Source organism: Schistocerca gregaria, chromosome 8 (assembly GCF_023897955.1).
Source record: "Schistocerca gregaria isolate iqSchGreg1 chromosome 8, iqSchGreg1.2, whole genome shotgun sequence".
In the NCBI taxonomy this organism is placed as follows: domain Eukaryota; kingdom Metazoa; phylum Arthropoda; class Insecta; order Orthoptera; family Acrididae; genus Schistocerca; species Schistocerca gregaria.
The window spans coordinates 76,386,454-76,413,607 of NC_064927.1; the positions used below are offsets into that span (position 1 = coordinate 76,386,454).

At 43.8% G+C, this 27,154-nt stretch overlaps 1 protein-coding gene across 5 annotated transcripts in view; it reads left to right on the plus strand.

The window, feature by feature from the left end:
* The first annotated feature begins 2,744 nt into the window (after nt 1-2,744).
* The window catches only part of LOC126284102 (serine/threonine-protein kinase SIK3), a 528,724-nt gene continuing 504,314 nt past the window's right edge, over nt 2,745-27,154 (plus strand). For 3 of the 5 annotated variants that reach the window (XM_049982759.1, XM_049982756.1, XM_049982758.1), the window contains exon 1: nt 2,765-2,956. In XM_049982759.1, the coding sequence (XP_049838716.1) occupies nt 2,801-2,956 (156 nt within the window). In that variant the 5' untranslated portion in view covers nt 2,765-2,800. Of the gene's footprint in view, nt 2,957-27,154 lie in introns of all 5 variants that reach the window. The other 2 variants (XM_049982755.1, XM_049982757.1) reach the window with 1 other exon arrangement.

The window sequence follows — 27,154 nt, forward strand, 5'->3', positions numbered from 1 at the left end:
CAGTGTTTTTTATCACAAAGTTAATTTATCATTCATGAGACATGGTTTTGTTGACTACAGTTCTACTAATCAAAATATTACTGCTGTATTTCGGTTCTTTTATTGACACAGATAAAAAGTAGTGCCGCTGTATTAATGGCACTTAGAACAGAAACTGGTGCTTACAATTTTCTTAACAAATTATTTATTTTCTAATCTGTCTCATTATTTTTGTAATGGTGAAGTAAGCAGCATAATTCTGTGGTGTCGGAATATCGTCTCAATTTTTTGGATGCAAATAAATTATGAAGAAAAAGAGATTCGTTGGTTTTTAACTCTCCTGACTGATACAAGATTCGGCTCTTTGCCGTTTACACTCCAATCAACTATTGATTGTTATATGATTATAGCCCCCTCCGCTAACGACAGAATGATACTTGCCAGTTAACTTTGGATCTCTCGAAAGCTTTTCGGATACATCCGGTGGTGATCCTGCCAGTCGATAGAAAGATCCGTTCTGTAGCCACACAAGATACTGACTCTCGCTCAGACAATCTCGCACGCAGTTTCAGTTTTCATCTCGGGGGAGCTGAGTGTCTTGTCTACTGCATTTACCATTAGCCAACCCTTTCGATATGATTTGCATTTGGATTTCCCCCCAAAATCTCATTGATGTCAATTTTGGGTTTAACCTGCCTTCCATGCCTGTTAGTATGTGAGCTCCACTGCTTTTTGTGAGCGTTTCAGACTCCGGCAGTTTTCTGTGAATGCATCGACAGTTAGCTACTATAGCTTTCGTGCGCGCTGCAACTATCGTTATCTGAAATGGAATAAAATAATAATTAAAAAAAACAGGAGAAATGCGAGTAGCACTCGCGCTCTCGGGTTCTGTGCGAGCTTAAGTATTTGTATAGTCAATAATAATAATTTCCCGTAGCTCAATGGCCTGGTGCCAGTCTTTCTATCGGACACTACTTCGGCAACTTACGTGCCCCTATCCCACCCCAGTTATCCAACCGCGGAAAGAGGACTTCCAGTTTAACATGGAATCCGAACCATGTCTTGTTTCAGTCGACTTCTCACGTCTTTGAAACTCTACGGCTAGGTTAAAACGAAGAATGAAAAATCCGTGGTCCGACAGAGATTCAATCCTGCGATCTCTCAGTTTCCAGGCACGCCCTTACCGATAGATCATCAGGTCCGATCTACATAAAGATACCGGTAGTCCATCTGTAGATTTTGATGACTGAGTTTACGAGTATCAAAATATGTGACATAAATTGCCTTATCTTTTGAATGCATTCGCTTAAAAGTTTAAATTTACACCGCAATGGGACAGTAGACGTTAGTACGTTACATAATTTTCATCGTATTACCTCTATGCGTTACTGAGAAAAATGAGACTTAGCAATCGAAAAAAGAGAGTGATACAGACGGCACCAGCTTATGATGTTTAGTGCACTGCTGACGCATTTAGGTGGGCCCAAACTTCTCAGTGCTGTGGCCCAAGTCCTGAAAGTCGCAGTCCAACTTGCACACAATCTTCGAAGTCTCTGGTTCACTCCCTCCAGTCGACTTAGTTCTCGTGATAATTCTGCAAATTGTGAGCCTCATCAGAACCCCATAATTGAGGCTTGTCTTTTAAACCTTCTCTACCAGTCGCTGGGAAGATTGAAACATGGCTTCAGAGTCCATACGGCAAGTACCGTTTGCTCGAAAGTGCGCCAAAATTCGCAGATGATTACACGCTGTTTCCTTAACGGCATCTACAACATGATGAATAAGGCCCCCAGGCGCACACTCCCAGCGCACTCTGTCCCACGCTGCCTCTTCCATTTACTTAACTTTGTTTAAGAACTTCAAATAGCTGCGTAAATCACCGCGCATGAGGACCAAGATCAGGCGAACATCTTGCACTGAGCCTTTACATATTTCGAGAAAATAAAGGCATGTAAAAGTACTCCATGAGAGACAAAAACACTGTAAAATTCCGTTTTTATTAGAGTATGCATGACGGATGACATCACATGAGATAGGAGTACAGAGCTGCATTTTAACTGGAGAGTTCCAGACAAAGCACTTCAATGCGGTAGACAAAGTTCAGTTTCCTGATTTTTGTGTGATCCGTAGCAAATCATTAAAAAATGTTCATTTCTATCTACTGATGTGTAATCTAGGAATGAATTCCAAAACTCAGCTGAACCAGTCTTAGCTGAGTACTGTCAGCTACCTTATTCGAAAATTGTTTTGCTAGTGCATACGCTTACCACTGGAGCCAAAGCCAAAGTGTACCAAGACACTGCAGAATCATTATGTTTACAGTCCTTTATTACAAATATACAAATACATCACAAGGTCTTGCAAAGTAGGCATATTCGTATCGCTTATAAAAAAAAATTAAGAAAAATCAAGAAAATGGCCCTATTTAACATGTATTCACTGACACTGAGAGAAATTATTTTTATGATATACACGTCGGTACATTTGTTATGTGAAATAAAATTGCATGCCATATTTTAGCTAAGTACTAAATTAACATTAAGACTTACGTCGTTTGAGACCTTGTGATTTCGGTGCTTAGGTACTGCTAATGACGTTCTGTGTTTCATTCCCATTCAGTGAATGTGCTACTCTGCCTACATTCGCAACTCCCGCGCAGACGTTGCCGCGTAACCGCTCCATTGAAGAAACGAGTGACGTCGGAATTTATCGCGGCGCGCTAGTCAGTTGTTAGCGCACGTTGCCGACTAGCGCTGCGGTACGGCAGTCCCTGAAAGCTGTCGTCAGTTAACAGTCGACTACAGATGGAGAAAAAGTGAAAATGGAATCTGTGCGGAGTCTGGGTGCTCCTTCGAGCACACCAAATTGTAGTGTGGACAGATTAGTGCGTGTGGGATATTACGAACTAGAACGAACAATTGGGAAAGGAAACTTTGCCGTTGTGAAACTGGCGACACATGTTGTGACGAAAACGAAGGTGAGTCAAGCACATTTCTGCAGTAACCACTGTTTCACATATTATAAATCTTATTTGAGTCACGCAATCGACAACGAAGTGTCATATAGTATATATTGCATGTAAATAGGTATTAATTTACAGTGTTCAATGTTGAAATTACCCTTGTGCGTATACAGTATTTCTTGCTGTGTAGCAGGACGTTGTGCTGGCCAAGTTATCACAACGGGCCTGTCATTGATAAAGACTTATCACAATGTTTAGAATTAGGCAGGTAGAGCGTACTTATAAAAACTACTAGGCTGGGACACAGTCACACATTAATGTTACGCCTTAAACGTCCGTTTGTTGACGAAAATATGGCTTTGGTGTTTCTTTGGTTAGAATGTAAGCAGAAGAAAGTGCCTTTTTAGCTGTCGTCGATGATTGATTCTGGTTCAGATAAAGTCTTTTTATGAAAAGAAAGTACTCAACGTTCAATTAATATCGCAACTCCATAACATCAGTTTCGAACAGCTGTGTGTGTCATGTTTGTTTACAAAAGGCATGATTTTATTTTGGTACCAAAATTATGGAACATTTGAGACATTCTTGGAGTTTAATTTCAAGATAGTAAAGCTGAAACTAGGGGTATGTAAGGATTTCCATAATGTACACAAATGTAAACCACATACCAACCACAAAACCTGCTTCCCATCGATTTTTAAAATCGTATTTCTCTATCGCTGTGGAAAAACTACGCATGTGCCATTTTCGACATTTTCTCTTGACACTGGTAAAGCAAACATTTGTGTTAATTTGATATGAACTAATGTTCGATATATGTTATCACAAAAATACAAAACTGTGACCAGGATAAACTTGTAAACTAATAGTTTATTTCCTAAAAATAAGCAGATAGCGCTTTCCACTCGTCTATATCATTAAGAATAAATAGTTTTTCAGTTTAATCATTTTTTTTAAATGTGCCGCCTAAATTGGTTCCTTCGTCATTGCAGACAAAGCGAGAGATTTAATTTCTGATAGACTGTAGATAACAGCGATGTCAGACACTGGTCGATTTGCGTTACGTATTGGGAAATTGTCGTAAGTGGTTCCACAGGTTATCAGCAATAACCTTGGAATGTGTCAAGCAGCGATAAGAGGATGGGCGCCAGGCTGTTGCCGTAGCATCCACGGAATACACGCCGTTCCAACAAACGCGATCTCTCGTGTACTACTCGTGATCAGACCTACGTGCAGTATACAAACTATACGGGGCGTAACGTGAGCGTACGCCAGAAACCGCTATAAATTTCCGTAATTTAAATTATATGATGTAAATTTGTAACTGGCAGTTGTCAAATGTGTGTGAGAATATTTTGTATGATGCTATCTGTTATAATCGCAAAGGTCATTTATCTGTCGGTATCGAACTAAATTGTGATAATCATTGTGTTCATTACCTCACTTCAGATTAAAAATCAGAACAGTTATACTTGTTTTAAGCCTTTGATGAACTGCAGAAATTCGATCAGATTGATCAATTTATTATTGTTTATTGACGCTAGAAAACTTGTAACTGTAATACAACTGCAAGGACTATTTCTTATATACAGCAATAGCCACAAGTAAGGTTTAAATATTATATTTCAAAGTTACAACACCCAGTATCGGCGTTGAAAAATCCGTCTTCAGTTTTGAGACCCTGCCTTGAAGCGCACCGATATTTTGAGATAAATAATTTATTTTACATTCTAAATTGACAAATAAAATAATAGTGTCTTCCTACCCCGAAACATTGGTTGTTGACAGACTGCAGTGTAGCGTCGCCGGAGGTTTGAGGTTGGTGAAGCCAAAGCTAATGAATTCGAAATAAAGGTTGTGGTAACAAATTTATCTGAGGCTAACCCGATGTCTGTGTTCGCACAATATGTAATGCGTTTTCGCGTTATGGAAGTTAGACTGCAAGGTAAATTCAGGGAAACTGTGTTAATAGACAAATCTCCAACAAGTATTGTTGTGTATATTACGCCCATAATGTCGTACGAAGACTACAAGAAATGCAAGGGAGCCCCTGCTACTTGATTAACGCAGGTTCCGCACATGGCAACGCTTTTCCAAGAAATTTTAAATTTTTAATGGAAAAAGGCCTCGTGTTATTTTACTGTTAGGTCATCACAAATACATAAATAAATAACTCCCGTAGGAGCGATCCAAAGGAGAATATTTCAAACCCGAAAACGGGTCTGACGACTTTTATTTAAAAAGTTTACGTTGTGTATGTGGCCGAATTGTGTTTCTAACTTATAACTTTACTAATTATCATTGACGTTGTGATTAGAGTTGCATATTTCCTTCCCCCTTTTCGAACTCTTAACATTTCACGCCACAATGTCTGTTTCCTTATCGGCCATACAGCACTGAGTCAAAGATACATGTAATCAGTGCGTTATGTAATGGTCTCTTCACGAGATACTTCATACAGAGAGTTGATTGTGCTTCACGGAGGCGATGTAGCTTCGCCTGAGACGTCTTTTAGACAACCGCCGGGCCTCAGATGTACTGATCAAATGAAACAACGTCCTCTTCATGTTGCTCTTCTTCGCTTGCTGGTTTGACTACTGTTTCGCGCTTATTGCAGCGTTTAAGAAGACAGGTGACAACTGCTGGGTGTGCACTCTTTGCTGTTTTCTTCGTCAGCTGCCATTAAATCCTCTTTATCATCATTTTGTTAAAGCTGATGTTACAATACTGTTGAGGTATACTTGAGTGTGGGTACCGACCATTCGTCGTAACCTCCCCCGATATTCCGAAGTGTATGATAGTCGTTTGTGAAGATGTTTGCACAGGAAAGATTAGCGTAGAGAGCTGTACCAAACCAGCTTTCTGACAACAACCTGTTTTCTGTTATAACGCGTTTAGGAGATTGTCTTATTTGCTACGGAAGTGTGGCAAAGGAACGCCAGCTGACACTGGAATAATTGTTAAATGTGTTCCCTCATTTCCTGGCGTTGTTATATAGTTGTTCGTTGAGCAGTGTGCATTATGAAAGACGCATTAACCAGTTGACTTAAGCAGAATCCTGTGTCTCGCTGCGACTTTCCATGTCAACAACATGTTTCGAGATTTGATGTCGGTGCTATGTTTTGTTACGAAAACGATTGTTTCTAATGATCTTTGATTCCAGACATTAGGAAAACTTATCTATAAGAATTTTACAGTTTGATGTTTGGAGTTGGCGTTTGTATTAGATTTATCATCACAGATTCGTAAAATTACGGGTATTTGTCGTATAGAGCGAACTGTTAACTTTGTGATATAGGCAGAAGCGAATGCTAAGCGCTTATCTGCACTTTTTATATGACACTGTTTTCATATTGCCGCGAGTCTGAATCGACGAGCTGCCGGCTGTGACATCTGGCGGCGAGAGCGGGCACTTTCTGCATGTTGCCTCGTGCGGGCAAATTTTCCTAGACGCTGCGCGGTAAAACGTTCTACACAGCGAGAGGTTAGGAAATGGCTCAAGACGCTAGACTAGAGTGACAGTTCGTGCTTCCCTTAGAACTATTTTCTACATCTTTGTCCCACGTTTGCTAGCTCTGTTACTTGTTTCTGATAAAACACGTGATTGCCTTTTTTCAGTTCGAAGTATTTAATTTACTCTATGATGTCTATTTTTCTAAGGTTTCTTTCGGTTTCAAATAGTCAATTGTTCTTGACTTTCGACGAGAAAGAAATACTGAGAATTACCTTGAATTATTAACTTTCAAAATATGGCCTTAAATTTTCAGCACACGGTTTGCTGCTGATGTCAGATTATCATGCCAGATCACAGTTTCCCTCCGTGCAGAGTGGGTCGAAAGTTTGCCATAGGATTTCTGTTTTTGCCTTTTTAAATACTCAGCGATGATCAAAATTTGTGGTGCATATGAGTCAGACTTAGTTTCACTTTTCTAGTATAAAGGTTTTGTGTTCTGTGGTTTTAATTTTTTATATTACTTCTTCAGGTGATTCAAGAGATTTTTTTAAATTCGTGTTTAAATGATGTTATATTTTTTCATGGTTACATGAATTTAGGTACTAGAGCTTCCGAATTGAGTTACCCAACTATGGAGATGATGTGGGAATCTTTCGATAGATTGTACATGTGAGAATTGATGTCTGACTTTGGCTACAATCTAATTCTTCAAGGGAGTGGGTCAAATCACTGCTGGATGAAACTGCTAAATCATCTGCAAAGACCAGGCGACAAATACAGAACCGAACTTCTTTTCAGGTGAATTAGCTTCGTGCAGCCCAAACGATAAAGGTCTCGGAGCAACAGAGAGCTGTGCTTCAGAGACGATGCCGCACGTAAAACTGTCTGTGGCCGGTTTGACGAGAAGTGATAATTAGTTTTGTTATTTTGACAAGAACAATACTGCTTTAGGCCGGAGATAAGTTGCGTCTAATGGGACTGGGTGATTGACATAAGTAAAATTTAGCAGTTAAAATGTATTCGAGATATTTGATTTTCAGAGGTACGTGATCGGTCTTGTATCGGAGGAAGTGAATGAATTGCTGTGGAAAAACTGATTCCATACGTTACACCAGTTTGTACGCGAAGTCTTCGTGGGTCGTCATTAAGCTGGTGAGAGACAGGACAAGACAGCCACTTCAAATAGGTCCTTGCCCTGTACTTTTTCTGCGTTGTCTGAACCCAGGCGAGGAGCCCGTTGTTCATCAGAATCGTCGTCAGCAGCATTTTGGCATCCGCTGTGGGGTAATTGTATCCTCTGGACCAGTGGTGGTCAACCTGGCCCATTACCGGCCGCCTGTTGCTGTTCAGCTTTCTTGGTAGGCGAGAGTCGGGCGAAGTTTTAAAATCATTTTCGTTAGGTTTTTCTAAAAATTTTGCCATAACGTATGTGGAAAGGAAATAATATTATATGCTTTCACTTGCTTTAACTCTGCTTTCGAAATTTTGTGAAGTAAAGTTAATTCTGTACTTTATAAATCACCATTACTGTTGAACATGTGGGCGGTTAGAAAATGTCGCTACCAACAGACATAAATGGGCGGTAGGTGAAAAAAGGTTGACTAACCCTGCTCTAGGGTCTAGACCAGCGGTTCCCAATCCTCCTGATGATTCTCGTCGGGGTGCCCCAAGAAAGCGTGGTAGGACCTTTACTGTTTACAATCCAATAGCGGTCGTCGGAAGCTCTGTAAGACTGTTCGCAGATGATGATGTCTGTAAAAAAAAGTAGCCGTGCCTGCAGATATTACAGATTTCCAGACTAGCCTACAGAGGAATGATAAATGCTGCAGGCTCTAGTATTTGGGCCTGATCGTAAATAACTGTAGCTTATTGCGCATACACTGGAAAAGAAATCTACTGCTGCACAACTACACTATTGACGACAAATTGCTGGAACAGTATTACAGTAAATTGTCTAGGAATAACTATCCAGAGTGACTAAATAAAACAGTAGGAAAAGTAGATGCCAGACTGGAATCACAGGAAGAATCTCAAGGAAATTTAACTCATTCACGAAGGTACTGGCTTACAAGGCGCATGTTCGACCGATTCTTGAGTGTTGTTCATCAGTCTGGAACTCCTACCGGGCAGGACTGATACAAGAGATAGAGAAGATTCAACGAAGAGCGGTGCGTTTCGTCAAGAGGTCGTTTGAGCGGCGCGAGAGAGCATTACAGAGATGCCCAACGAAATCCAGTGGCAGACATTACAAGAGAGGCGTTGTGCATCACGGAGACTAGAAATTTCGAGAGTACTTTCTGGGAGTGTCGGACGACATATCTTTGCCGCCAACAAAATTTAGCAGCTAAGTAGGCCTACTATATACTTCATACTGAAACGTTTACATTTTTATTTTTGAACAACCCTATTTTTAAAATGACGAAAGGTAAACAATATTTACCCCATTGTGAACTTAGTTTTTTTCCCTAATATAATCGAAATTTCGATTTCATCTCTTTCCGACAATAATTAATCGTCCCGAACGTATAAAAGAAATGTTACCAGTTCTGTTTTTACCAAAATTTCAATTTGTATACTGCCTTCGCAGAAGCGAATAACATGTTCTGTGGCTTGAATTCCAGTATCGGATAATATGTTTTTATTCACAGAAAGTGGTGAGAACAAGGGAAGTTACTTTTCTGGTTTCCAAGTAGGCAAAGTAGTTCCGCATGGAATTTTTTACTAATGACAAATACTGATTTAATTGTCTGATAATGAGCATTTTTATACCTTACACAGAGCGTAATTATTGTTCCCTGAAACTTAAAAAAGTCATGTCAGCTTCGGCCCGGCGAGGGTGAACGACAACATTTCTAAGAAAATTAACAATCTACTCTTAAATTGCTAAAATGTTTCATAGTTTTTGACAAGTTGGCGTCTACGCCTATTTGTTTTTCCGAAGAAAATGGCGAGATTTGCCATTCCAACATGCTGCTATAGAATGACAAGTAGTTGTTTACGGCTGTTACCAAAAATCATATTTATGTGGTTACAACGAACTGTGAGATAGGATATGCTGTGCGGAAAACGATGTGCGGTTTCCTTTTCTTTCTCGCAGTCAGTTTTAATCACAATAATAGCGCATTTAAATTTTAGACAAGTCGTTTCTCCGTTACATAATCTTTTTCTTTATATGCAATTTTAAATTAAAATGGTGTACCCTACTTTGTGCTGTATGTTTTCTTCCTCACAGTCACTTTTAATAGGAAACAGGGAAGTTTTATTCGTGACTTACCGGCTTATGATTAGACTGTTACTACGAAATTGAATCGTACGAAACTTTCCAGGCCTACCCGTTTGCAGATTAAAAGTAGGCGAAACACTGTCATTTAAGCTACTTGGCTCACAGATCCATCACCTAGAGACATCGTTCTCATACCGCGTATACCAATGATCCCAACTGATTTACCCGTTAATTTTTAAGCGACTTCAGTTTCCAGTCATGGTTGCGTTGGGAACGATAACAAACACGTTTCAAGATCGGAGAGAGGCGGGAAGAGGATTTGAACATAGAAGGGGGAGGGGAACGGTCGTAGAGAGGGGATGAGAGGGAGTGGGGGAGAGGACAGTGTTAAAGGGGGAAGGAGGACATTAGGACCTATATCCGACGGCCAAACCTATTTAGCAGTTGTGAAGCATTGCCGGGTCCAGTGGTACCTATATATTACCTGCTGTTTTGGCGTGTAGTGCCTCTTTTTCCGACATCATATTCTACAAGAAGAATTTTTTTTTACAAATGTTATATCTTACGAATTCAGCTACTTATGTATTGTTGAATAAAATTCAACGATGTAATTACTAATTTCTTATCCTATACTTGCCATTTGAGTAGTGTTTGGAGAGATTTGCCAGATTTCACAATTGTGTATCGTAAGAATTATAACTTACGCATAGGGGTATAAAGTTATTGTTTTCGAAACGAGTACGTAATTTCACAGCCCTATGGCTTCCACTTGCATGCAACCACTGGGTGGTTTTTACTGTTACATTTGGGATCGGAGTTTTCACGTGCCTTCCACAAATGGAGAGTACGGCCTCATCCTGACACACGACTCACATTCAGGCGACACCCAAGATCGCCACGTATTGTAGCGAGAACATCTGGAGTTGCTGTTGCTACGAGTCGTCGCAGTTCACTCAAAGGTGCTGGAAGGCGAGCCACTTGGTCGGAGCCTCTCACGAACCACCACGTGAAAAAACGACGAGGGCAGTGGAGCTTTCAGAGTGCGAGGCAGCTGAGTGTCAAGAGAGGCGGCTTGTCCGAGCTGTATAAAAATGTTACGAAACTGATTCGAAAATTGAGAAATAATATTGACGACTACTGTACTATTTATTAGTGACACATGAAAGCCGGCCGGTGTGGCCGTGCGGTTCAAGGTGCTTCAGTCTGGAACCGCGAGACCGCTACGGTCGCAGATTCGAATCCTGCCTCGGACATGGATGTGTGTGATGTCCTCAGGTTTAACTAGTTCCTAAGTTCTATGGGACTGATGACCTCAGATGTTAAGTCCCATAGTTCTCAGAGCCATTTGAACCTTTTTTTTTTTTTTTTTTTCTTTTTCCACATATTAAAATTTTCGCCGGACAAGGAGTCGGACACCGATTTCCCGCTTGTCGCGAGCAGACTGGCTTCGACATTCGGTCCGGCGCTAATTTTTGTGTGTCACAATAATAAATACTACAGCTGGCGTCTAAGTTATTTGGCAATTTTTGAATCAGTTTCGCAAATTTAATGCTGCTGTGGATCGCCAGGAGTTGTGTAACAAAATGTTGTTGGTGTGTCTTCAGTCCAGAGACTGGTTTGATGCAGCTCTCCATGGTGCTCTATCCTGTGCAAGCTTCACATCTCCCAGTACCTACTGCAAGCTACATCCTTCTAAATCTGCTTAGTGTATTCATGTCTTGGTCTCCCTCTGCAATTTTTACCTTCCACGCTGCCCTCCAGTACTAAATTGGTGATCCCTTGATGCCTCAGAACATGTCCTACCAACCGATCCCTTCTTCTAGTCAAGCTGTGTCACAAACTCCTCTTCTCCCCAATTCTATTCAATACCTGCGATCAACCTATCTAATCTTCAGCAATCTTCTGTAGCACCACATTTCGAAAGTTTCTATTCTCTTGTCTAAACTATTTATCGTCCATGTTTCACTTCCATACATGGTTACACTCCACACAAATACTTTGAGAAGCAACTTCCTGACACTTAAATCAATACTCGGTGTTAACAAATTTCTCTACTTCAGAAACACTTTCCTTGCCATTGGCAGTCTATATTTTATATCCTCCTTACTTCGACCATCATCAGTTATTTTGCTCTCCAAATAGCTAAACTCCTTTACTACTTGAAGTGTCTCATTTCCTAATCGAATACCCTCAGCATCACCCGACTTAATTCGTCTACATTCCATTATCCTCGTTTTGCTTTTGTTGATGTTAATCTTATATCCAACTTTCAAGACACTGTCCATTCCGTTCAGCTGCTCTTCCAGGTCCTTTGCTGTCTGATAGAATTACAATGTCATCGGAGAACCTCAGAGTTTTAATTTCTTCTCCATGGATTTTAATTCCTACTCCGAATTTTTCTTTTGTTTCCTTTACTGCTTGTTCAATATACAGATTGAATAACATCTGAGACAGGCTACAACCCTGTCTCACTCCCTTCCCAACCACTACATCCCTTTCATGTGCCTCGACTCTTATAACTGCCATCTGGTTTCTGTACAAATTGTAAATAGCTTTCTGCTACCACTATTTTACCACTGCCACCTTCAGAATTTGAAAGGGAGTATGCCAGTCAACATTGTCAAAAGCTTTCTCCAAGTCTACAAATGCCAGAAATGTAGATTTGCCTTTCCTTAATCTATCTTCTAAGATTAGTCATAACAAAATACAGACATTATAAATACAGAAATCGCAATGTATATTGCTGATTCCTGTAACCCTATTTTCTGCAAAAGTCAACTGACAGATTATATTTATTTATTTATTCATTCATTCTCAGAGCACGGCAGAAGATACACTAATCTGTGGAGAGTATGTGGTGTACTCTTACGTGGTAGCGGTTCCTTTTCCCACCTAAGTAGAATGTAGCCCTTTGACTGAACACTAAACGCGAGAGGGAGTTTTCAGTTCCATCTCCACGCCCAGAATGAATTAACACAATTCTGCTCTTATTTTTTTGTGTATAGGAAGTGACATTTCTCCGTTAGTGACAGTTAGATACTTAGGTGAAGAAATTGCGGACAAAGTCAGATCAGATTGAAACGCTTTCACATAATCGCCAGAAAATAGTTGTGAAATCCATAAACTCAAAATCAGGATTTGATTGTATAACTTCGTTCACCTCGTCGTTTGCTGCAGCGCCTCTCTCTCCACAGGATGGTTGCAAAAATGTTTCATCCTCTTCAGTGACTTGTCAGAGATTCCAACCGCTGTCCGTGGGTTTCAAGCTCGTTATTACCGCAGTCAAATGCGCAGAACTGTTTTTTATGTAACTCAGGTGTACCCTGAAATCCGATTCCTTGAGTGCCACTTCCGCAAGCGGCGTCAGAGGCTTCGAAAGTGTGTACGACCCAAACCAGGAAAACGGAGGGTAGTAACTTAAGGTTTATCAATAGAATGCACCAAAAGGATGTTGACTTCAATGAACTGAGAGAGTTTACCGTCTCATCAGAATTGTCACAGTAAGAAGTGGCAGCATTTATCGAGGTACCCCGTCTGGTTAAAATAGATTGTGGTGGGAAAGCTGAATGTGCGAATATATCTGCTTTCAAGAATTCCTTCAATAGGATAGATTGATAGCATGTATGTGATTCAATGGGGCCGGCCTGTGTGGCCGGGCGGTTCTAGGCACTTCAGTCCGGAACCACGCGACTGCTACGGTCGCAGCTTCGAATCCTGCCTGAGGCTTGGATGTGTGTGATGTCCTTAGGTAAGTTAGGTTTAAGTAGTTCTAAGTTCTAGGGGACTGATGACCTCAGATGGCAAGTCCCAAAGTGCTCAGAGCCATTTTGATTCATTGGAATAGTGCTAGAGTTACCATACCTTTGTGTTTTGTGCGTCTATTTACCTCATTTGTGAGGGATATCAGCGTATTGACTTTGTCATTTTTACCAGGTACTGTTTTTAGCCACACGATGTAGCGCATGGACTAAACATGTAACGTACTTTCGGTTAGGATAAAATATTTTGAATGCGTTCCCGGCCTTCATCATATATGGGGTAGCATCAGTTAAGGATACTATGACCCCTTTTTATTTGAATTCACTACCACTGACTATAGTGACAATTGCCGAACCGGCTTGGGGCGTTTGAGCTCACTGCGACGTTTACACACAGACAGAGCTGGCCGGACTGGCCGAGCGGTTCTAGGCGCTACGGTCGCCGGTTCGAATCCTGCCTGAGGCATGGATGTGTTTGATGTCCTTAGGTTAGTTAGGTTTAAGTAGTTCTAAGTTCTAGGGGACTGATGACCTCAGATGGCAAGTCCCAAAGTGCTCAGAGCCATTTTGATTCATTGGAATAGTGCTAGAGTTACCATACCTTTGTGTTTTGTGCGTCTATTTACCTCATTTGTGAGGGATATCAGCGTATTGACTTTGTCATTTTTACCAGGTACTGTTTTTAGCCACACGATGTAGCGCGTGGACTAAACATGTAACGTACTTTCGGTTAGGATAAAATATTTTGAATGCGTTCCCGGCCTTCATCATATATGGGGTAGCATCAGTTAAGGATACTATGACCCCTTTTTATTTGAATTTACTGCCACTGACTATAGTGACAATTGCCGAACCGGCTTGGGGCGTTTGAGCTCACTGCGACGTTTACACACAGACAGAGCTGGCTGGACTGGCCGAGCGGTTCTAGGCGCTACGGTCGCGGGTTCGAATCCTGCCTGAGGCATGGATGTGTGTGATGTCCTTAGGCTAGTGAGCTTTAAGTAGTTCTAAGTTGTAGGGAACTGATGGCCTCAGATGGCAAGTCCCAAAGTGCTCAGAGCCATTTGAACCCTTTGCTAAGCATGGTGGACATCCGTGTGACATGGATTGATTTGTGACTGTCCGAGCAGCGAAACGCAGAGCCACGGGCGGGCCCGACCGGCACCGAGGTTTGCGGCTGATGTGGGCGCCCGCCTCCGCCGACGTCGCCCACCAGCTGGCTCTCCCTCCGCGTCGCGTCAAAAAAATTAAGTCTTTTCGTCATCTGCGTAATAAATGCTTGTGCCCAACGAAACAACGACAATAGAGATGTTACGTGATTCTTGAAGTTTTCCGGCGTACTGAATAGTCTATGAGGTTTCGGGATGGCATGTTGATTTCTTGCCACAATACTTCGGCTGAAAACCGTTCAGCCATCTTCAGATGAGAGTCCGCCACTGGAGACTGGTAGTTCGGTGTCGGCTTTATAGCAAAACTTTTCGCGGAGACAGTTTTTACTATAAAGCAGACACCGCTAAGTAGCAGTATGCGGTGGCGGACACTGACCTGAAGATGACTGGAAGGTTGCCAGCCGAAGTCAACATGATCTGGCTGCAATCCCGAAACATCATAGGATATAGATGTTTCTAAAAGTTGTACGAGCGAATCGTAACTGAAAACTTTTTTTTTTGTAACCAGTCGCTAGACTATTCCTTACTCAGCCGCGTTAAAACCGTCAACACACAGACCGTGCTGTCGAACGTCAACGTTGAACGTACCGAGTTCGAAGTGCCGCTGAATGCTGAGAGACTTGTGCGTACGTTACGAGGGGCCCAACGTCGTATGCGCGATCTTAGCGCTCCGCAGTGGCAGTTTTCCGCTCCAATTGGCTCGCGAATCACATCGTTTTACGGAATATGCGGCCGTAAAATACCAATATTATCTCGACTGAAACGTAATTTTCTCCCTTGTCCACATGCTAGTCACGTTCTTCTGTCTGTAGTATACATAAATAAAAATTTCAACATCCGTGAAAATATTACAAGACAGAAAGGGAAGTACCATGTCCAGTCAGGAACGGCATCGGCTTATAAAAGTTCTATTGCAAATTATGCGGGATTAGCCGAGCGGCCTGAGGCGCTGCAGTCATGGACTGTGCGGCTGGTCTCGACGGAAGTTCGAGTCCTCCATCGGGCATGGGGGTGTGTGTTTGTCCTTAGGATAATTTAGGTTAACTAGTGTGTAAGTTTAGGGACTGATGACCTTAGCAGTTAAGTCACATAAGATTTCACACACATTTTTTGCAAACTGTGCGATTCAAATTTACGATAGTTCTCCACATAGGTTAAACATTATTTCATCGTTCTCACTCTTTAGTGAAACCCTACGGTCATTCTTGATCACTGTTCGTACTCAGTGGCAGACTCCCTACGCGTGCATTACAAAACTTGGAAAAGGCCAAAATATCTATCTGCGAGTAGTGCAAGGTGTCCTGTAGATTAAGCCAATCGAGCAAACTCACCGCTCAAAAAGAGCCCACTTATATTTACCTAACTTCGAATATTCTAGTATACACTTATAATAAATTAATAAGAAAGTATCAGAAGCTAGTAAAAACGCGAAGGTCAGGAAAAGGAGATTTTTGCATGTAGTGGAGCGTGAACCACCAAGAAATCAAACTTTGCACTGCGAATCTGTGACTCTACTCGGTGCACTAAAGCGACCACCAATGATGCGTTACCATTTCTAGGCGTATTACCATATCCTGAAAGCCTTAGTTGTAACTATATTACTAATTGGAATTTAATTATAAGAAACTGTACCAAGAACAATGAGTTTTTAGTGGATCCTCAACACGCCGTTGCATTCAAACGGGATGCTCTCATAATACGCAAGTTACAATAATTCTTCTACCACGAATATGTCGCTTCTCGTCAAATTAATACTGCGAATCATACAATTTACGACGGGGCTCAGAAACGGCATATTATACATACGGGCTTCAACGGGAGCCAATATGGCGCCTCACAACTTTACACCGAAGGGAGATGGCGTGCGTGAGACGTAGGTGTCGTTCTGCCATCTGATTGATCAACGTCCAAACTCACTTTCAGAATATCTGACGTGCTAAATATTGCTCTGCACGTCCGCAAAGATTCCCGAACGTGTTGTTCCACGCTCTGACGTCAGACACTCGGCACTCTCGGCGTTCGGATGCACGGTCCGTGTGCCGAAGGCGTTACGCCGTACGCGAGCACGTCGCTGCCGTCGTCTCGTCTGCTGGACCCCCTCTAGGGCCAGGGTTACGCCCATGGACCCAGCAGCGTACACCGTCGATCAGTCGCGTGCCCGCAGCCGTACCGTGCAGTATGGGGCTACGCCTTCCACTACAGTCTGTTCCCTGATCCGTGCCTTTCCTTTGCAGTCTCTTCTCGTAATTCCTAACTTAGCGACATTGGTTTTCCTTTCTTCTAGAATGATTTCCGCATTCAAACTCCACGTCTCAATGACCTAAACTAGCACTGGTACATATACACTCCTGGAAATTGAAATAAGAACACCGTGAATTCATTGTCCCAGGAAGGGGAAACTTTATTGGCACATTCCTGGGGTCAGATACATCACATGATCACACTGACAGAACCACAGGCACATAGACACAAGCAACAGAGCATGCACAATGTCGGCACTAGTACAGTGTATATCCACCTTTCGCAGCAATGCAGCCTGCTATTCTCCCATGGAGACGATCGTAGAGATGCTGGATGTAGTCCTGTGGAACGGCTTGCCTTGCCATTTCCACCTGGCGCCTCAGTTGGACCAGCGTTCGTGCTGGACGTGCAGACCGCGTGAGACGACGCTTCATCCAGTCCCAAACATGCTCAATGGGGGACAGATCCGGAGATCTTGCTGGCCAGGGTAGTTGACTTACACCTTCTAGAGCACGTTGGGTGGCACGGGATACATGCTGACGTGCATTGTCCTGTTGGAACAGCAAGTTCCCTTGCCGGTCTAGGAATGGTAGAACGATGGGTTCGATGACGGTTTGCATGTACCGTGCACTATTCAGTGTCCCCTCGACGATCACCAGAGGTGTACGGCCAGTGTCGGAGATCGCTCCCCACACCATGATGCCGGGTGTTGGCCCTGTGTGCCTCGGTCGTATGCAGTCCTGATTGTGGCGCTCACCTGCGCGGCGCCACACACGCATACGATCATCATTGGCACCAAGGCAGAAGCGACTCTCATCGCTGAAGACGACACGTCTCCATTCGTCCCTCCATTCACGCCTGTCGCGACACCACTGGAGGCGGGCTGCACGATGTTGGGGCGTGAGCGGAAGACGGCCTAACGGTGTGCGGGACCGTAGCCCAGCTTCATAGAGACGGTTGCGAATGGTCCTCGCCGATACCCCAGGAGCAACAGTGTCCCTAATTTGCTGGGAAGTGGCGGTACGGTCCCCTACGGCTCTGCGTAGGATCCTACGGTCTTGGCGTGCATCTGTGCGTCGCTGCGGTCCGGTCCCAGGTCGACGGGCACGTGCACCTTCCGCCGACCACTGGCGACAACATCGATGTACTGTGGAGACCTCACGCCCCACGTGTTGAGCAATTCGGCGGTACGTCCACCCGGCCTCCCGCATGCCCACTATACGCCCTCGCTCAAAGTCCGTCAACTGCACATACGGTTCACGTCCACGCTGTCGCGGCATGCTACCAGTGTTAAAGACGGCGATGGAGCTCCGTATGCCACCCAAACTGGCTGACACTGACGGCGGCGGTGCACAAATGCTGCGCAGCTAGCGCCTTTCGACGGCCAACACCGCGGTTCCTGGTGTGTCCGCTGCGCCGTGTATGTGATCATTGCTTATACAGCCCTCTCGCAGTGTCCGGAGCAAGTATGGTGGGTCTGACACACCGGTGTCAATGTGTTCTTTTTTCCATTTCCAGGAGTGTATGTCGTATGGCTACCAGGGTTGAAAGGAAGGAGTAGTTGAGAGCTGACTGAGACAGGGCGCGGAGTGTCCTCGATATTATTCAGTCTGTACGCTGAGAAAGCTGAGAACCCGCCAGGGTAGCCGAGCGCGCTAACGCGCTGCTTCCTGGACTCGGATAGGCGGTTTTAGGCTTTTTTCCGCATCGCGCTAGGTGAATACCGGGCTGGTTCCCGCGTTCCGCTTCAGTTACACGCGTCGCAGACATTTGAAACACGTCCGCACTATTTCACGATTTACACTAGACACAGACAGTCGGGGTACACTGATTCCGTCCTGGGGGGGTACAGGGTGGCGGCATGAAGGGCATCGGGCCACCCCTAATACTGACATTGCCAAATCCGTTGTAACCACGCAGCCCCTCCAATCGCTGCGGGACTATGGCGTAAGCGAAAGAAAGAAAGAAAGAACGCTGAGAAAGCTGGGAAGGAAAACGAGGAGAAACGTGGAGATGGGAATACAGTTTAGGGAGAATAAGTTGAAACTTTCAGGTTTACCGGCGACGTTGTTATTCTCCCAGAGAAGGCGGAAGACTTGCAATATCAGTTCAGCGGAATACATAGCGTTTTCAAAGGCGTCATTACATGAAGCTCAACAAAAGGAAAAAATGTGTAATGCATTGTAGTGCAGTTAAATGAGGTCACGCTCGGGGAATTACATTAGAAAATGAAACACTAAATACAGCATATGAGTTATTTTGATGGACACAAAACAACTGAGGGTGGCCGAAGCGGAGAGGTTGTAAAGTGCTGACAGGCTGTAGCAAGAAATCTCGTCCTGAAAAGAGAAATTTGCGTGGTGTGTCTAAAAATGTTCGGTGAATGGTGTCATATCTGAACGGCAACTTGGGACATGTGTGCGTGCATGCACATGCATCTTCAGAGACTTCAGGAGAATCGATACATGGCATGCACTGCACATGACTGGCTGTTGAACAGACTACGACCAGTTGAGCACAGTCAGTGTGAGAGAACGTGTCACAGTGCAATGGAGCAACCTGTAAACATCAAGTTGTGCTACGAATTGGGGAAGACTGCAACCGACACACATGGAATGTTGGTGTGGGTGTACGGGAGGGAAGAGTGAGCAAAAAGGTGTTTACGAATGATTTAAACCCCTCAACTGAGGATGAGCCACGTTCAGGTCGACCATCGTCGAGAAGAACCCCAGAAAAGATGGAGAAAGTGTGACATACGCTCGCACAAGATCGGCGACAGACTCTCAGAGTGACTGCGGAGGAACTGGCATTAGCAAAGAAACAGTGTACACCATCGTACACGATGATTCGGGTAAGCGGAAGATCTCCTCCCGATTTGTGCGACACAAGCTCACAGACAAGCAGAAAGCTAAACGGATGTAAACTGCTGGTGATTTCATTTTCATGTGTGACCAGGATCCATCGCTTCTCAACACCATCGTCGCGGGAGATGAGGCCTGGTGCCATCAGTTCGATGCGAAATCAAATTGGCAATCGATGTTTGGTGTTGTCCGATTTCCCCGCCACCAAAAAAAAGGTCGTCTGCAAAAATCCAAAGTGAGAACACTGTCGATCGGCTTCTTCGACAACATCGGCATCATTCACAAGGAATTTGTTCCTCCAGGTCAAACGATTAATGCTGCATTTTACCAGTCCGTTTTGAACCGACTGCTACATCGTATCCGGCTTGTTCGGCCAGAGTTGCACAGGACTGGAAAACGGATGCAGCTCCATGACGATGCCCCTGCACGCTGCAGATGCTGGTAACACCCTCTGTACTCCCCTGATCTGGCTCCTGCGGACTTACTCCTGTTACCCCGCTTGAAGGCGGCAATGAAAGGCGGACGTGAATGCCATCAGAGATCGTGTGACAGCCGTTCTCCCATTGATTCCACAGGAGGCCTTTGCTGATAGTTTCCAGAAGCTGTACGAACGTTGTCAAAAGGGTGTTGTATCGGGTGGCGACATTTTTGTTGTTGTTGTTGTTGTTGTTGTTATTGTGGTCGTCTTCAGTCCTGAGACTGGTTTGATGCAGCTCTCCATGCTACTCTACCCTGTGCAAGCTTCTTCATCTCCCAGTACCTACTGCAACCTAAATCCTTCTGGATCTGCTTAGTGTATTCATCTCTTGGTCTCCCTCTACGATTTCTACCCTCCACGCTGCCCTCCAATACGAAATTGGTGATCCCTTGATGCCTCAGAACATGTCCTACCAACCGATCCCTTCTTCTGGTCAAGTTGTGCCACAAACTTCTCTTCTCCCCAATCCTATTCAATATTTCCTCATTAGTTAAGTGATCTACCCATTTAATCTTCAGCATTCTTCTGTAGCACCACATTTCGAAAGCTTCTATTCTCTTCTTGTCCAAACTATTTATCGTCCATGTTTCACTTCCATACATGGCTACACTACATACAAATACTTTCAGAAATGACTTCCTGACACTTAAATCTATACTCGATGTTAACAAATTTCTCTTCTTCAGAAACGCTTTCCTTGCCATTGCCAGTCTACATTTTATATCCTCTCTACTTCGACCATCATCAGTTATTTTGCTCCCCAAATAGCAAAACTCCTTTACTACTTGAAGTGTCTCATTTCCTAATCGAATACCCTCAGCATCACCTGATTTACTTTGACTACATTCCATTATCCTCGTTTTGCTCTTGTTGATCTTCATTTTATATCCTCCTTTCAAGACACTATCCATTCCGTTCAACTGCTCTTCCAAGTCCTTTGCTGTCTCTGACAGAATTACAATGTCATCGGCGAACCTCAGAGTTTTTATTTCTTCTCCACGGATTTTAATACTTACTCCGAATTTTTCTTTTGTTTCCTTTACTGCTTGCTCAATATACAGATTGAATAACATCGGGGAGAGACTACAACCCTGTCTCACTCCCTTCCCAACCACTACATCCCTTTCATGTCCCTCGACTGTTATAACTGCCATCTGGTTTATGTACAAATTGTAAATAGCCTTTCGCTCCCTGTATTTTACCCCTGCCACCTTCAGAATTTGAAAGAGAGTATTCCAGTCAACATTGTCGAAAGCTTTCTCTAAGTCTGCAAATGCTAGACACGTAGGTTTGCCCTTCCTTAATCTAGCTTCTAATATAAGTCGTACGGTCAGTATTGCCTCACGTGTTCCAACATTTCTACGGAAGCCAAACTGATCTTCCCCGAGGTCGGCTTCTACTAGTTTTTCCATTCATCTGTAAAGAATTCGTGTTAGTATTTTGCAGCTCTGACTTATTAAACTGATAGTTCGGTAATTTTCAAATCTGTCAACACCTGCTTTCTTTGGGATTGGAATTATTATATTCTTCTTGAAGTCTGAGGGTATTTCGCCTGTCTCATACATCTTGCTCACCAGATGGTAGAGTTTTGTCAGGACTGGCCCCTCCCGAGGCCGTCAGTAGTTCCAATGGAATGTTGTCTACTCCGGGGGCCTTGTTTCGACTCAGGTCTTTCAGTGCTCTGTCAAACTCTACACGCAGTATCGTATCTCCCATTTCATCTTCATCCTCTTCCAATTCCATAATATTGTCCTCAAGTACATCGCCCTTGTATAGACCCTCTATATACCCCTTCCACCTTTCTGATTTCCCTTCTTTGCTTAGAACTAGGTTTCCATCTGAGCTCTTGATGTTCATACAAGTGGTTCTCTTATCTTGAAAGGTCTCTTTAATTTTCCTGTAGGCAGTATCTATCTTACCCCTAGTGAGATAAGCCTATACATTCTTACATTTGTTCTCTAGCCATCCCTGCTTAGCCATTTTGCACTTCCTGTCGATCTCATTTTTGAGACGTCTGTATTCCTTTTTGCCTGCTTCATTTACTGCATTTTTATATTTTCTCCTTTCATCAATTAAATTCAATATTTCTTCTGTTACTCAAGGATTTCTACTAGCCCTTGTCTTTTTACCTACTTGATCCTCTGCTGCCTTCACTACTTCATCCCTCAAAGCTACCCATTCTTCTTCTACTGTATTTCTTTCCCCCATTCCTGTCAATTGCTCCCTCATGCTCTCCCTGAAACTCTATACAACCTCTGTTAGTTTATCCATGTCCCATCTCCTTAAATTTCCACCTTTTTGCAGTTTCTTCAGTTTTAATCTACAGGTCATAACCAAAAGATTGTGATCAGAGTCCTCATCTGCCCCTGGAAATGTCTTACAATTTAAAACCTGGTTCCTAAATCTCTGTCTTACCATTATGTAATCTATCTGAAACCTTTTAGTATCTCCAGGCTTCTTCCATGTATACAGCCTTCTTTTATGATTCTTGAACAAAGTATTACCTATGATTAAGTTGTGCTCTGTGCAAAATTCTACCAGGCGGCTTCCTCTTTCATCTCTTTGCCCCAGTCCATATTCACCTTCTACGTTTCCTTCTCTCCCTTTTCCTACTACCGAATTCCAGTCACCCATGACTATTAAACTTTCATCTCCCTTCACTATCTGAATAATTTCTTTTATTTGATCATACATTTCTTCAATTTCTTCGTCATATGCAGAGCTAGTTGGCATATAAACTTGTACTAGTGTAGTAGGTGTGGGCTTCGTATCTATCTTGGCCGCAATAATGCGTTCGCTATGCTGTTTGTAGTAGCTTACCCGCATTCCTATTTTCCTATTCATTATTAAACCTACTTCTGCATTACCCCATTTGATTTTGTTTTTATAAGCCTGTAGTCACCTGACCAGAGGTCTTGTTCCTCCTGCCACCGAACTTCACTAATTCCCACTATATCTAACTTTAACCTATCCATTTCCCTTTTTAAATTTTCTAACCTACCTGCCCGATTAAGGGATCTGACATTCCATGCTCCGATCCGTAGAACGCCAGTTTTCTTTCTCCTGATAACGACATCCTCTTGCGTAGTCCCCGCCCGGAGATCCGAATGGGGGACTATTTTACCTCCGGAATATTTTACCCAAGAGGACGCCATCATCAATTAATCATACAGTAAAGCTACATGCCCTCGGGAAAAATTACGGCCGTAGTTTCCCCTTGCTTTCAGCCGTTCGCAGTACCAGCACAGCAAGGCCGTTTTGGTTATTGTTACAAGGCCAGATCAGTCAATCATCCAGACTGTTGCCCCTGCAACTACTGTAAAGGCTGCTGCCCCTCTTCAGGACCCACACGTTTGTCTGGCCTCTCAACAGATACCCCTCCGTTGTGGTTGCACCTACGGTACGGCTATCTGTATCGCTGAGGCACGCAAGCCTCCCCACCAACTGCAAGGTCCATGGTTCATGGGGGAAGGCGACTTTTTTAAAGGGCAATAAAGAAAATTTGTTTGTATCTTTTGTTTTGTTTGTTGTCTGATACCATTCACAGAACTTTTTAGACACACATGTAGTTTAGGCAAGAATAGAACAGAGGCTTTCCATATGTGGTGCTATAAGATGATGCTGACGATTAAATGGGTGTATTGGATAACTTATGAGGCAGTACTGAATAAATTTGGGGTGAAAATAAGTGAATGGCACACGTTGAGCACAACAAGAGAATAGGTCGCCGGACACGTGTTGCGGGTATCGAGCAGCACGCGATTTGGTAGTGGATGGAAGTGTGCTGGGGTAAGTATTGTAGACGGAGACCAGGGAATGAATAGAATACAGTAAGCGGACTGAAGTGGATGTAGGTTGCAGTAGTTACCGAGAGGTGAGCAGGCAATCCTCGGACCGGACACCAAGACGAGAAGGTGCTTACCAGCCATTCTGTTTAACGCCAGTCGGGCGTCTTGTGCGTTGCTTTCGATGTTCATTTTATTCAGCCGAGCCCACACTTGACGTCACTGCATCGAGTCAATCCAGTTCGGCTTTATCCTGTAGTGGTCACTCGGATTCAAACCCGTCACTTGTGCGTCAGTAGTCAACGTCGCTAACCACTATAGTGCAGAGGAGACTACGAGTGGGGATTTTAGTATAAAACACTGTTTATTTTACAGAACGTCTGCTAGATAGGTTGACTCGTTATATTTATTGTGCTGTCACACCTTGTGTGAACTGGCCTAAATAAGATTTCGTTTTTAATGTCTGCTGTTTTCTTTCGTAAGTGTTCATTAGAAATTATTTTAGTCTTAATTGTCTCGCTGATATGCTGACATATGCCTTGCACGCCTACACACACACACACACACACACACACGCACACGCACACACACACACACACACACACACACACACACACACACACACACACACACACACATTCTACTGCATTCTCTGTCATAGCACAAGTACTAGCTCGTAACTGTGTGCCCAGAAAGCAGTCTCATCACCGTTTTCGATAATATATCGCCGACACCAGAGATTATCGCCAGATGATGCATGATGAATCCGCATGATATCTGGGTGTAGATTACGTTCCGATAGTTCAGAGAGCGAGCTCATCAGTACATATCGCCCTGCTTCCAAGAAGATTGATGCAGATGGGGAAAATCCCGACACCAAATGCGCGATACGGCGGTCGCCAGCGCCAGCTGTGGAGGAAGCGAATGGACCAGCCTGCGAGACTAACGAACGTGCGAGCGCGTCCTCACAGCCAGGCGTGAGTGGTGCCGCTTCTCGAGTGTGCTCAGCAGGCTTCACTCTCACGAACAGGAACTCACTCAGAAGAACTTCGGATACACCTTTTCTTTTTTTTTTAAATTCTGCCCTGTATATTGTCTCCTCACGTCTGTTGTTTGATTCAATATTAAAATTGTACTTCCACTCTACATTTCGGGTGGAAGTCATCTCAAGGCAACAAATTGAACGATTTGTGACTAAAGAAAGTAAGAGACCACACGTTTGCCGAAATTCATTTATATTACTTAAGAGAGGATATGGAAACATCTCACCATTGTGTAGACACGAGGTTTACAGGCGAGTGCTGGGGCAGGGATGATGCGAGTTCGTAACGGCAGCTACATCACAAGTTTTTGGGGTCCAGAGAATCAGGCTATTAACGTTGTAGTAACTAAAATCCATAAAATTCTCAGTTCAGCGACGGGGTTAGTTGTATAATGTAATGGAAATTGACCCCGAAAAACTAGGATATCGGCATCGCAGAGGTGAGGAGCATCGTGAACAAAGTAAACGAATGGGAAGGAAAAAAAATATTGCAGCCTTTATTTTGCCATTCAGTTTTGCCGTATTGCGAGGGATTCGCACTTGTGGGCGTATCCTCCTCAGAGTTAGAGCCTAAGTGTCAAGACGTTACGAGATGATTTAAACGCCAACAGTTTGGACGAAAAACTACATCTACATTTGTACTCCGCAAGCCACCCAACGGTGTGTGGCGGAGGGCTCCTTACGTGCCACTGCATTACCTCCCTTTCTTGTTCCAGACGCGCATGTTTCGCGGGAAGAACGACTGCCGGAAAGCCTCCGTGCGCGCTCGAATCTCTTTAATTTTACACATTCGTGATCTGGGGCGAAGATATTCGATACTTGATCCAGAAACGCACCCTCTCTAAACCTGGACAGCAAGCTACACCGCGATGCAGATCGCCTCTCTAGCAGAGTCTGCCAATTAAGTTTGTCACACATCTCCGTAACTCTAACACGCTTACCAGATAACCCTGTGACGAAACGCGCCGCTCTTCCTTGGATCTTCTCTATGTCCTCCGTCAACCCGACCTGGTACGGATCCCATACTGACGAGCAATACTCAAGTATGGGTCGAACGAGTGTTTTGTAAGCCACCTCCTTTGTTGATGGACTACATTTTCTAAGGAGTCTACCAATGAATCTCAACCTGACACCCACCTTACCAACAATTAATTTTATATGATCATTCCACTTCAAATAGTTCCGTACGCATACTCCTAGATATTTTACAGAAGTAACTGCTACCAGTGTTTGTTCCGCTATCATATAATCATACAATAAATGACCCTTCTTTCAATGTATTCGCAGTACATTACATTTGTCTAGGTTAAGGGTCAGTTGCCACTCACTGCACCAAGTGCCTATCCGCTGCAGATCTTCCTGCATTTCGTTGCAATTTTCTAATGCTGCAACTTCTCTGTATACTACAGCATTATCCGCGAAAAGCCGCATGGAACTTCGGACACTATCTACTAGGTCATTTATATATATTGTGAAAAGCAATGGTCCCATAACACTCCCCTGTGGCACGCCAGAGGTTACTTTAACGTCTGTAGACGTCTCTCCATTGAGAACAACATGCTGTGTTCTGTTTGCTAAAAGCTCTTCAATCCAGCCGCACAGCTGGTCTGATATTCCGTAGGCTCTTACTTTATCAGGCGACAGTGCGGAACTGTATCTAACGCCTTCCGGAAGTCAAGGAAAATGGCATCTCTCGGTTGTAACAGTGAAGCTCAGTGTGGCAGATCCGGATTACAGTCATACGAAGCAGATCAATAATTTACACCCCAGGCGAGCGTCCCCCCCACAGCATAATTCTGCCCCCTGCCGCCAGGGTCTGTGGCTCGGTGCATGTTTCCAACAGCAGTTCGTCTGGAAGATAGCGTGTGCACGTGATTGACACGGTCAGACCGACACGTTTCCACTTATCCACGGTCCAAACCAGTACCCACCGTTATCATAATTGACCATTTCGTTGAGCCCCATTTTCGATTATGTGCACTGAAGGGACACTCGTGCCTCCGCCGGCATTGTACTCTGCAGTCAGATGTGTCACAGAGCGGCGCGAGCACCCGACGTTCGCACTCTGTGACGCGACGTGTCCGCCCAGCACCTTGCCGCCTACTCGTGGGTTCACCGTCCTTCAGCCACTGTCCGTAGACGCTCACCACGGTGGCGCGCGAACGGCCAGCTACTAGGCACCGGGCCTGCAGATTTGTCAAA